Here is a 12530-nt window from a genome sequence, read left to right as displayed (position 1 = left end):
TAAATGCATTTAAAAATGAAGTGAAACCAATGTTATTTCCTTCTCGATTTAAGATGCAGCCAATTGAGCGAGTTGTACAAGGCAGTGATGAGTTCCATAAAAGTACAGGTATATTCTTATCCAATTTATCATCAGGGAGTCATCTGATCTGCTCAAAATTAATTCTGAAGGTTGACAATGACCCAAACAGACTTGCCTAAATCCACAAAAGTGGCACATTCTCCAATATGTTAAGAACAACGTACCTGCTTAAAAACTATCAATCAATATATTTAAAAAAAAAAGACATTACATCTCTGTACAAGGTGCCTTACATCATTAGACAAAGGCAAGTTTAATTAGAACTAATTACACACAAAAATAAAATACTCTTACAAAAATGATAGTGTTAACATACATCAAATTGCATCAGTCAGCTATGAGAGATATAGTCCTGCTAGTGGAACATGCTAAAAAAGAGAGGGGTGGGAGGGGGACCAAGAGCTGCATCTCAATGTTGACTTGTTAATAAAAAAGTTCAGTTGTTCAGGAAGAGGCAGCTGTGGAGCGATACTGAGAGATGTAGTGTAGGAAACAAACACTAGAGTTCTGTTGGTGCACAGGACTTGAGAGTAACTGAATGTCTACTAAAATTGATCAGTCCATTATTACCTACCTGGCATAGAGGTCGTCACCAAGTACACGTGGCAACCTGGTTCTGTATGTGTGCAATTCATTTTTTATTTTAAGAAAACCTTTTTCTACTTAAGTTAAAGATAAATTACACTTTCGTGATCCACATAAATGAACAATATCTTATTACTGTACAAAGCACCATCTGAGGACACTTCTCACTTTGCATACACTTATCTACATTAAAAATAACAAAATGAGCTACTCATTTGTGTAGTGTATGCAAACCGTCAGAACAGTCCATGGTCATATAGAGATTGCTAGACAGGCAGCATCATTTAGAAAACATTCAAGAGTTTGTGTCAAATCATAGAAAATCCATGTTCTTGAATTTAAAACATTACTGGTACGACTGCTGAGCTGGGTAAAAAAAAAATCAAAGTTAATCTCATTCACTACATGTTTTATCAAAAGCCCATGTGGAAATCAACAGTGTTATAATCACAACACCATTAACATAATCTGTAGGCCACTCACTCAATCAATGCGGGTGGGGTCAGAATTTGTGTTTTGCCTGTTCCTGAAAAAATATTACAACTTAATGTGACATCTCCTGAGAATGTGGCTAGCTAGAGGTCTGCATGTATTGATTTGTGGCCACTAACAGTTTTTGGGGGCAAGTAGTGTATTTTGCAGTCTAGCATTAAGCTACAAGAGTAAGTTTGCCAATAAAACAAACATGTATGTTACTTAGCACCACATGGCATTGGCTATGACCAAGGTAGTAGAGGTTGTTTTTGCTGACAGACAACACATACAAAATGTCACTCACTATGGTTTATCTTTTCGTATTCCTGGATATTGAACAGATCACTTGGAAATAATGTTGTGTTGAGCTAGCGGAAATAATGTAACCCCAACTACAGAACTACAAAAACAGAGAAATCTGGATTTTCACAGATTTTTCAACAGACCATGTATGTTGTTGGAGGATATCACTAACATTTAAAGGGTCAGCTTAATGTTTTCAAAGATTCATTGATTCAAAACTATTATGGCACTCCGAGGTGCAGGTCAAACGTGTGTTTGACCTGCCCTTAAGACATACCACTCCACATAGGTAGGAGAGAGGCTAAAGATTTCAACCACAGCAATCGAAGTGAACTTCATTCAAGCTTAATTCTTTCACAAATTGTCTTCTATAATTTAAACAGTAACATTTAATATTTAAAAGATTTTTTTTAATGGAATAATGTCAAAGGGTTTCTGGAATATAACAGCAATAAATTATATATATATTATATATAATTTTAGTGTTTCTTTTTCATTTTCCCATTATATAAAAATAACACATTTCAAGCTACTCATTCATTTCTTCTTTTTCTCGTCCTTTCTTTTTTTTCAGACAAAACCTAGATGTTAGACGTAGGCAATAGGTTTTGACTGGGAATGCAGCGCTGGTTGTCATGTGTAGATCCCTGCTGCTGTCTTTGGAGAGGGTTGTAAACATTGGGTCACATTTGATCTACTTCTGGATACAGCCTCTAGTCAGTTGTCTTTTCATTCTGGGATGCAGTCTCCGCTGTCCAGCCTCGGTGCCAACTGAAACCCCCACAGGGAGGCCCTGGGAAGCCTTCACAGTTCACACCAAACTCCCCTGCTGAGACTCTCTGCATCCATTATGCTATTAAATGGTGTATTTGGGTGGTTGTATTACCAGCAATAACCCTGTACTCTGCCAAACCAGTCTCGTTAACATGGGTTCTGAGTGGACTGACACGTAACACATGGTAAGATGATGCATTGCTACATGGAATACTGTCTATTCATTTTAGATGCTAAAAAAATGAACTTACAAAAGAAAGGGAAGAGTCAGCACTTTTTGCAGGTTCCACAAGTTAGTAAATAGTCTGAGTTATTAGCAGCTGTAAAGGTCTGTTTTTAATAATAATAATTATAATCATAAAAAAGTAGAGGTGGGTGTAGAGAAACTCGAGGAGAGTCTTGCCGCATGTTGTGGTCTTTTTCTGTCCACACCCGCCTCCCCCACCAGTCCTTACCACATGTCCCTGGTGAGTATGGGAGTCCTTGGGTCAGGTGACCATGGATGACCACCTGTTGAATTGGACTGATTTGTGGAGGGGTCCAATCACGGTCAAACGGCGTTGGTTCCTGGTGCTTGCCGGTCCTCCCGTCTGCAATGCATCTGTGTGTCACTCTACAGCGAAGCCACAGGTCTCCTCGATGGCAGTGAGCAGCTTGTCGTATAATTTGTCATAGAGCTCGTAGGGAGGAATGTCGATCCGGTTGAAACTAGATGAAGACACAGGCAGAAGAGACCTTAGATTCCAGGATTTATAGCAGAACCTCATGTGATGAACAGCTAATATTCAGAACATTAAAATATCATTCATAAATGTTTAAGGATACACAAACCACATTCATAAACCGAAACGGCCTGTTCTGTCCAATATAAAGTTTTATAGCAGTTGATGACATGAATTTTTTTAATGGATTGAATCCTAAAAGTGTGATATAAATACCATGTCTAGGTTCCCAACCGACTCTTTCCCATCTCTAAGATATGTTGCATCCCATGAGCAGCATAGGAAAGTATTATTATTATTAAGTAATATTGTGGACTCACCAGGTGTGGGCTTTGGGCAGGTTGTTGGAGCTGGCATCAATCTGGTGGATGGTGAAAAGCCGCGGCCCAGCAGCACCTGTAAGAAAAATCTAAAGTTACACTAAAGCCTGTGGTGCACAAAATGTGGGACCAGAGGCGCTTCTGGGGCAGTGGTTCCCAAATGTTCAGGTCGAGACCCAAAAGAGATTAGACGTTTGTCCGGAACCCAAACTAGGGAAAATAGCGGATCAACAAGCGCACAACGTAGAACAGCTATTTTCACTATTTCTTCTTAATTAGTATTATTTTGTTTGATTTAAAATGTATACAATTATTTTATTCAACATATCTTTGATGTATACTATAATTCCCCATAGGTTTGGGAGAGTGTGAATCACATTGAGTGACAGAATCGGTCTGGTGTCTCAACTTATTAAGCCCTTTGTACAGTGATAGTATAATAAATACCAAAATATTATAGACATACATAGTATTTATAATGATAAATGCATTGAATATTTAACTAACAGGTGGCTTCCTGTGAGGTTAGGTTTAGGTTTCAGGTAGGGTGTCGGACTAATGCCTGTCGGACTGTTAGTACGTTGGACCAAACACATGCACCCTGGCAGGGCACTACGCCAGGCACTCGGAACCGTGAGGCAAGCAAACTGACACTTGGGAGCAAGAAGTGCACCACCGACGCAGATGTACTACAGCTAGCTAACAACACTGTAGAGCTCAAGACCCAGGTGTTAGATAGGAGAGTGTGGAGTGCAGCAATTCAGGAGTCCAGAGTCTGTTTTGGCTAGATTACACTTATCTTTTAACCCAAAGCTATGTTTCTATGTCAGTGGTTCTTCGATCTTTCTAAAATAGCAGACCTACAAGCTCTATGACCTTGTAGATCTGCTATTTTTCAATAGCTAAAGCATAACATAATGCTAACACCAAAAGGGGTTCCCGCCCAAAATGGGTTAAATTAAACTGGAATAAATGTTCTGTTGTAGCTTGCTTGTAACATGCTTGGAATGATTTGTCTGAAGAGCTCTAGAAAATAGAAAAAATAGGTAAAGTAAAAATAAAACAAACAAACAGTGAGAAACTGTAAACTCAGTTATTAAGTAGATACTGTTTATGCACAGTAGTGTACATGCAACTTTATGGGAATGGGAAGGGACCCAAACTGGCATTGTGGAAGATTCAGTTTCTAGAATTGCAGAATTGTGTACAGCAAAAATAGAAAGGAACTGCAATTACATGAACCAAATCATGAAAAAGGGTTTTAGTTAAATGTTCAGTTTTTGGAGTCTGTTCTGTTTTTTTTAAGGTGCCTCAAGAAGTCCTGAGGCCACCAAAAACAAGGTTTGACTGTATGTATGTAAATGCCTGTCTCCTCAAAAGTGTATTCACAGCTAACCTGTGATTGGCTTAGCAAAGTCAAAGTGAAACTTAAAGAGTGTGAAAGTCGGGGTGTTTCTATCTATGCATGATGTAAATTACTCAGACATTGTCTTTGTGCACCACTTTGGTTGTGAAATACATGTAAGACAGTGACTATTTCCATTTGAGAACAGTGTGAAAATTGGGGTTTAAATGGTTCTTTAGCCTTCAGTTTAATGCTGAAATATATTTAACGCCTCCGTACAACTTTCGACCAGAAACGACAGTGTACCCACCGCCCATTCAACAGCAGCTTTTTGGACTTTGATGTGAGACAGAAATGTGTGCAAATGTGTCCCGTTTTGTACAAATCGCCACAACTCCTCAACACAGCGTCCGATTGCGGTGAAACTGTGCATGCATATCCCCACTAGGCTGAGGAAGAAATGCCACAGTTTTCAAATCAGCCTCATGGTGGCGCGACAGACCAAGTCGTGTCACACAAAACAAACCATATTACTCCTAAACATTTTGCCAAACATCACACACACTCCTATACTCCTGGTGGAGACCTGTGCCCAGAAGGGCACTTTTTCTAGTTTCAATTAGGCGATTGGCTCATGGTACAATTGGTACAGTGGCCTAAAGCCATAAAGAGAAGTTGCAGGTTTCTCAAAATAGGCTGGTCAGGGTTGTCTTGGGGCTATCTGTGAGGGACCATGTTGGAAAACAGCATTTGCAGCAGTTGGGTTGGCTCCCCTCTGGCAGCCACTAGCCAGGTCAGGTCACTACAGATGAACTTGGTACAACAGCGCTCCTGTGTACCATTACAATCTTTTTACGAAGTGTAGCCATGTTCATTCCCACCTAACCCAGAGCCAGCTTTGCAGACCCTGTCCATGACCACATTAACCACCCAAATGGGAAAACGCTCATTCACATGTGGAGGAGCAGTAAACTGGGACTAGCTACCCTCGACGATTAAAAGCATCAGCAGCCATCACCATTTTAAGAAAAAGGTTTTATGTCAATAAGTAATAAAAAAAATAGTAATACAATTTAATCAGACTAATTTCAATATATTCGCAACACAACGCTCAACAAATAAATCTATTAAACAAACATCTGTCCGTCTGTCTGTCTTTAACGGTCACTGTGACCGTTAAATACAGACAGACAACACCATCTGCCAGCCAATCACCCTCAGGCTTGGTGGTTTGAAAGTTAATCCTCAACGTCTCATATGAGGGGAGTGGCATACTGCATATTAACATATAAATGTGCTTTTCAGCATATGAATGGCTCAGGTGTGCTAGTGGTTTAGTACTTCTTTTCAACCACAGTTAACAAGACAATAGTAATAGTATTGAGAATGAGTTTAGGAAGAGACACCAAGAGACATACCATTTCCACAGAGAATGGTAAGATAACGAATTAATTATGTTTTGGTCATGTCGAATGGAAAACATATTTGTAAGAACTGGCGGGAGAAAAAAAATCATTTAGAATTTGGAAAACTACACACTTACAAGTTTGAACATTAGCTATTTTGTCTATATACTTTGTCTTACATAAAAGTATATAAGGCTTAACACATTTAGGCCTGACCTCAAAATAAAATAAAAATCTTCTAAATCTTCCAGTTTTCTGAAATAAATATTTTCACGATTTAAAAAAAATAGCAGACCTACAAGCTCGTAGCAAGCCACTTGGTGGCGTGCTATGAGCTTGTAGATCTGCTATTTTTCAATAGCTAAATTACAACATAATGCTTAAAACACCAAAAGGGGTTCCCGCCCAAATTGGGTTAAGATGGCTGGCTGCTTATGGTCACGACGTCCAACTTTTTTTTGGACCGGGTCCGTCATTTCATTTGTGAGAATGTAAGAAGTCAGAAGCCCTTTCTGCGAAATTCTGCCCTTTCAACTTCATCTGTGCGGAGTGTACACGCGTTCACGTTGAGTGAGAGTGAGTGAACGGAGGCAGAGGGAGGGGCACTATGCCTCCCGTGTGGGTGTGTGTGTGTGGACAGTCACACACACATACAACATCATGACAAATTTATAAATAAATATATTATAAGCTTTTAATCCAGAATTGATCGATGTCACCATGGGCCACATACTATACACGTACAAATAATACAAAACAAGAAAATAAGTGTACCAAATGGATTTGACAAAAGGGCATGTTGGTCCAGAGAGGGCCACTAGGGGGTGCTAAAGCACGTATGCACGCCCCTGCAACTCTGGTCATATGGCAATACAAATATTGATTCACCGCCACTGGGAGTTGTTTACCATGGTTCCCTGTGCGTAACATTGACTGCAACCAGGACACATTTCATATTGTGCCAAAAACAATATTAAATGTGCAAAGTTTGTAAAGTTGAGTCTCTAAGCAACATTTATACGTGTGGTCCCAGGTGTTGATCCCTACGGCTGCTAGATGGTGGCTGAGCTGCCTGACTGTCTAACACAGGAACAGTAGTGGATCACAAGGAGCTCTGCATCTCTCTCTCCTCTGTCTATCTGGGCTGTGGTGGCTGCCAGGATGGACCCACTGAACCGCTGGACTCTGCTCTGACTCAGGGTTCAGCCCAGGCCAGAAAAACACAGTGACACTAAATGCACAAAGAGGAGCACAGAATCCTGTGAAGATATCTGATTGAATAGAACAAGCAGCCCCACCCACCCGCTCCCCCGTTGTGTCAGCAGAGCAGAGCTACTGAATAGGGGAGAGAACTGCTTTCAGGAGAGGGAGAAATCAATATGGGAAATGGAAAAAGTGAGGTACCTCCCACAGTAGTATAGTGGCTAGACAGCTCTTTATAGGATAGGTAAGTATAGCTCCTTTAATGCACCGCAATATTTGTCTTTATCTGTCATAAGCTGTGTTTCCACTGGAATACAGATATATTGAGATGTTAATGTTAAGGCGATCGATATATGAATGTACCATTTATTTATACCATTCATAAAATAAGTGTACATGGGGACCACCAGAGGTCCTTGACCTCTCAGATGATGGACAGCTGTGTGTGAATCACACTCTACCTTGCAGCAGTAGGGCATTAACCTTTGGTGATTTTTGGTAGTCGACTCGAATACCATAATTAGAGTGGAATACTCGATTATTCGCCAGTGAAATATCATATTTGTTCATCCAATAAAAACGAGCGATTCTCGGCCTCTCATTGAAACGGGACAAACCTGAGGTGTAGTGAAATACGATTGGCTCTGAAGGGGGGCCCTGACTCACACTGTACCTTGCAGTGCCTTGAAGCCTTGAAGGGGGACCCTGACTCACACTGTACCTTGAAGTGCCTTGAAGCGGGGCCCTGACTCACACTGTACCTTGCAGTGCCTTGAAGCGGGGCCCTGACTCACACTGTACCTTGCAGTGCCTTGAAGCCTTGAAGCAGGGCCCTGACTCACACTGTACCTTGCAGTGCCTTGAAGCAGGGCCCTGACTCACACTGTACCTTGCAGTGCCTTGAAGCGGGGCCCTGACTCACACTGTACCTTGCAGTGCCTTGAAGCAGGGCCCTGACTCACAATGTACCTTGCAGTGCCTTGAAGCCTTGAAGCAGGGCCCTGACTCACACTGTACCTTGCAGTGCCTTGAAGCGGGGCCCTGACTCACACTGTACCTTGCAGTGCCTTGAAGCGGGGCCCTGACTCACACTGTACCTTGCAGTGCCTTGAAGCCTTGAAGTGGGACCCTGGACGAGCCGGTGACAAACTGCAGGAGGCGGGCTCGGCGCTCCTCGTCATACGACTCCACAGCCTGCCAGAACCACTTGACGATGTTGCTGTCGGAGGTGCAGTGCTTCAGCCGCGTGTTTGACTTCCAGTCGTGGATGTCTATTTTACCCAGCCCGCACACGATCAGCTGCGAGGAGAGAAGAGGGAAGAATTTCAAAACATGCCAATTCCAAATGTATTCAGACATCCAAATTAGACAAGTGTGCCATATGTTGCCCATGGAATACAGTTCAGGACATGCATCACATGGCCTGACCTCAACCCCGCCACACTCTAAAAGTGTAGCTATTTGAAATGCAACGTGTGACATTTGGGTAGCATTGGCATCCCTATTTTGGGCATGTGATTATAGGCAAAGTTTAAGGACATATTGCATAAAGTCAGGTATATGCTGGTGTGGAATATTACCTCGAGCTCCTTCTCATCAAAAGCCTTGAGGAGGTGCTGGGGGATGACCTCGTTGAAGCCCTTCTGCAAGGCCAGGAACTGAGCCTCGATGCCGCGCAGGAAGCGCCAGTTGACGTAGAGCCGCACATACTCCTTCTTAGTGTCCTGGGTGACCTGGATGCTCTTGCCGTTGGGCTTGAGCTCGTGCTGGATGATCTCGCCGTACGCGTTGTGCTCCACGCAGAAGGTGTGGTCCAGCACGCCCGTGATGTCGTTGTCCCTGCGACGCACATGGAAGGAGGACACACATCATTGCAGGACTCAGGTGTCAGGTGTCATCATGTACTTAACCCATTTTGACCTGAGATCAGATTCTAAAAATGTCTTCTACATCCTGACAGTTTTCTGAAAAAGCTATGTTTCTATGTCAGTCGTTCTTCGACTAAAGCATAACATAATGCTAACACCAAAAGGGGTTCCCGCCCAAAATGGTTTAAAGCCACTTGACCATCTGTATGGTATACTAGTATAGACTATAGAGGGTATGTGTGTGACATCAGCATCATACCCAGAAGTTTTGCGGGAACGCCTGCTGAGTAGCAAAAAACGCCTTTCTGGCCTTGACAGCCCATACATCCAAACAGAAAAGTCCTATCGGATTGCATTAAACGACGTTAAACTCACTTTTCCACTCACGTTATGCATGTGCATACTCTCTATATAATATATATTAATACAATATTACTAACACAACTGCGGTGGCAGTATTTGGTCTCCCTACTCCTCCATTCAGAAATGTAGGTTGTGTGGTTTGATAGGACTGACAAGTGTTTTCTCACCGGAGAAAGCAGACATGCTTTAATGCAGTGGTTCCTCTAACCTTTTAGCTCAAGAAAAGCCAAAAAAGAAAGTAGACATTTGCCCGGGATCCAAACTGGTGAAAATAGCTGATCTTTTTTAATTCATGAAAATCTTTTTTGGAAAGTTTTTTGGAAAGTTTTTTGAAAATGTTTTGAAATAATAATAAATTGAAAATAAAAGGTAGGAAACCAAAAATAAAGGGACCCATAAAAATGTGTCCGCAACCCCCAAATGGGTCCAGACCCAGTGATTGGGAGCTAATGGCTCAGTGGTAAAACTTTTAGCAGTTGTGCGGTGCACTCTTGAGCTCATGGTAGGACATGAACATTACAGTGCAGCTTTAATGATTCATTTTCTTTGTAAAGGATAAGACCAATATATGGTGAAACTTTTGGACGGTAATGCTTACATACCGGTAAGCAGAAAAATAAAATGTTGATAATGTATTTTATTATAATGTTTGCTGTAAAGACCTACAGTAGGTAAAGTCTCTAGATGGCACTGTCATTCTCTCATATAATCTAGAGAGGTTGTTCAAATGTAACATGATTGTAACAGTTTCCCTTGGAGAGTAGCTTAAATATTTATTCTCTCCAGCTCTTTGTGCATTTTCAGGTCAGGAACAGGATACAAATTTATCCAATCAGGAGAGAGAATTTGAAAGGATAAGCATTAGAAGTGATGTGACAAACAAAGAAATAAACAGAAATTGGAACTGGAACACTATAAATTGAAACTGGTACATTAGTGGAGTTCACTCTCTACAGCTGTTATTAAACAACCACCCTACAGCAGTCCCTATAGGCATGTAGAGTTACCCAAATAAATAAATGTGCTCAATTCAATTCCACAGAAGACATACAAATGGGTTTGTCATCCACATTGATACATCTTCCCTTTTCTTGTTTATTTCCCAGGAAACATTTAACCACTTAAACCCTATACTTAGTTGACTGTATTTCCATGGGCTTAGTTGACTGTATTCCCATGGGTTACACTAGATACAAATACAAATTTCAGCTATTTCCAGCAATTTGGGCAATCTGCTCCACTTGCTATACGTACAGTATCCAGACGAGGCTGTTGTGCAGGTCTGGGTCCACAGACTCCATGTCGTCCAGGGTGATGGGCTTGCCCAGCAGCTGCTTGTAGAAGGGCAGGGTGAAGCCTCCATCGATGTAGTGTCCGTGGAACACCGCCATGCCCATGATACGGCCCACAAAGTGGAAGTAGGACAAGTGTTCCTACCAGAGAGACCACAAGAACATTGTGTTAGTTTCTGGAAGAACGTGGCTGCATGTGTTCTTTTTTAAACGCATTACATCTGAAAACAATTCCATCCTTTAGGGAACTCGTGCATTCCTGTTTTCGGAACAAATTCCATGTATTTGAATTGCTCAAGACTTGGGTTTGAGTGGGTCGAGCTGACATTTGGACCTCTGCTAGATCGTTACAATATCTGTCCGTCTGTCTGTCAAGTGGAGGACATCCGAATCTCAACCATTTGTCTTTTGACCGAACAGAACAATTAAATCCATTGCTACGCTTGCTTGGGGGGGGGGGGGGGGGGGTGTCCAGAAGAGTATCCTTAGACCCTGTATACACGAGGATGGCTTGGGCTGTTAGCCGCGCAACTTTGTAAACAATATAAAACTTTCCTTTGTCCCTATTGCGGTTATGTTAATTATGCATGTCGTCCAGACGAGCTCCGGATTCCAGATGAAGCTGTAGTACACATGCCCGGCCTGTAGATGGCCACCCAAAAAAAAAAAGAAAAGGCTTTGGAGATTATATTTGGGGCGCAACACTGCTGAATGTCAGATAATTGCTCGTTATTAAATTGATTCCACCTGCTGCCTGCACAGCACTAAACATTTAGCTTATTCTGGTTAACAAGAGAAATTACACATAGGCAGGCTATACTATAGGCCTGCAAAAGTATAAAAAAGAGGAATTAGAAACAGTGGAAACAGGTCGTTTATCGAGGAATATGGACAGTAAAATGGACAGTAAAATTTCCACCCAAGAAGACAAAGCACTTTGACGAGGTGAGTCCATGCTACCGTGCACCTCGCAGAGAGACCTGCCTGTGAGAGGGCTGGACAGACAGCGGTGGCTGCGTATCTTAGATATATAGCCTATACTAATCTATTATACACTACACCATATTATAGTAACAATAATGTAGATCATCCGTTTTTTTCTTGTCTTTCCAGATTGGTAAATCACCATAATTTATATCTGTTCTCCGAAAATAGCTCATCTACAAGCTCACAGGCTGCAGATCGGCTATTTTCAGAGAAGAGATTTATAGACATTATGTGCAAATATAATATAGCTCTGAACTTATGTAAGTGGTTACGGTGAAATAAACCTTTAACACTGGTTAGTTTGTAGGGGGCGAGGGGACTATGACATCACCGGCTCAGGAAAGAGACAGCATTCGCTGTACACATGGAGACGACAAAGTCGCGTCTCCAAACTTTCCCACTCTGGAAGGTGGTTTCAAAATTAGTCCCCAAAAACGCTGTCTCTGTGTGATAGAAAGGGCAGATCGGCTAAATACTTGCCCTCGTCTGGACATAGCATTAGAGTAGCCTTGCTGGCCTGAGAATGGTGGTTTAGAACAGAGGGGGGGGGGGGGGGGGGGGGGGGGGGGGGACGACACCAGGCCAAACAACCAGGGAGGGGCAAAGCTGTAGTGTAGAAGATAACAGCCGATGAACCAACCCAATTTCTTGGGTGCATGCTTGCTGTCTGTCCAGAGAGCGGGTCTTCTGTGTTGTCTGTTGTTCTGTGTTGTAGTCAGTCAGTCTGTCAGTTGTGTCTCAGACTCACCGGATTGACGGCAGAGTCTGGGTTTATCTGCAGGGTATAGATGTCATCACGGGAGTACT

At 42.1% G+C, this 12530-nt stretch overlaps 1 protein-coding gene across 1 annotated transcript in view; it reads right to left on the bottom strand.

Moving 5' to 3' along the window:
• Nucleotides 1-299: 299 nt before the first annotated feature.
• The window catches only part of LOC308324518 (E3 ubiquitin-protein ligase SMURF2), a 61630-nt gene continuing 49399 nt past the window's right edge, over nucleotides 300-12530 (bottom strand). Inside the window, exons 14-19 of the mRNA XM_080776572.1 lie at nucleotides 12472-12530; nucleotides 10699-10877; nucleotides 8794-9052; nucleotides 8311-8512; nucleotides 3260-3335; nucleotides 300-2925 (exon numbers count right to left, since the gene is read on the bottom strand). The exon at nucleotides 12472-12530 is cut by the window's right edge and continues 56 nt beyond it. Of these exons, the coding sequence (XP_080632698.1) occupies nucleotides 2826-2925; nucleotides 3260-3335; nucleotides 8311-8512; nucleotides 8794-9052; nucleotides 10699-10877; nucleotides 12472-12530 (875 nt within the window). The 3' untranslated portion in view covers nucleotides 300-2825. The remainder of the gene's footprint in view (nucleotides 2926-3259; nucleotides 3336-8310; nucleotides 8513-8793; nucleotides 9053-10698; nucleotides 10878-12471) is intronic.

The sequence above is a fragment of the Protomyctophum bolini genome (assembly GCF_963924005.1).
Source record: "Protomyctophum bolini genome assembly, chromosome: 11".
Classification (NCBI taxonomy): domain Eukaryota; kingdom Metazoa; phylum Chordata; class Actinopteri; order Myctophiformes; family Myctophidae; genus Protomyctophum; species Protomyctophum bolini.
The sequence above is the reverse complement of the archived record's forward strand: the minus strand, read 5'-3'. Positions and strand labels throughout refer to the sequence as shown.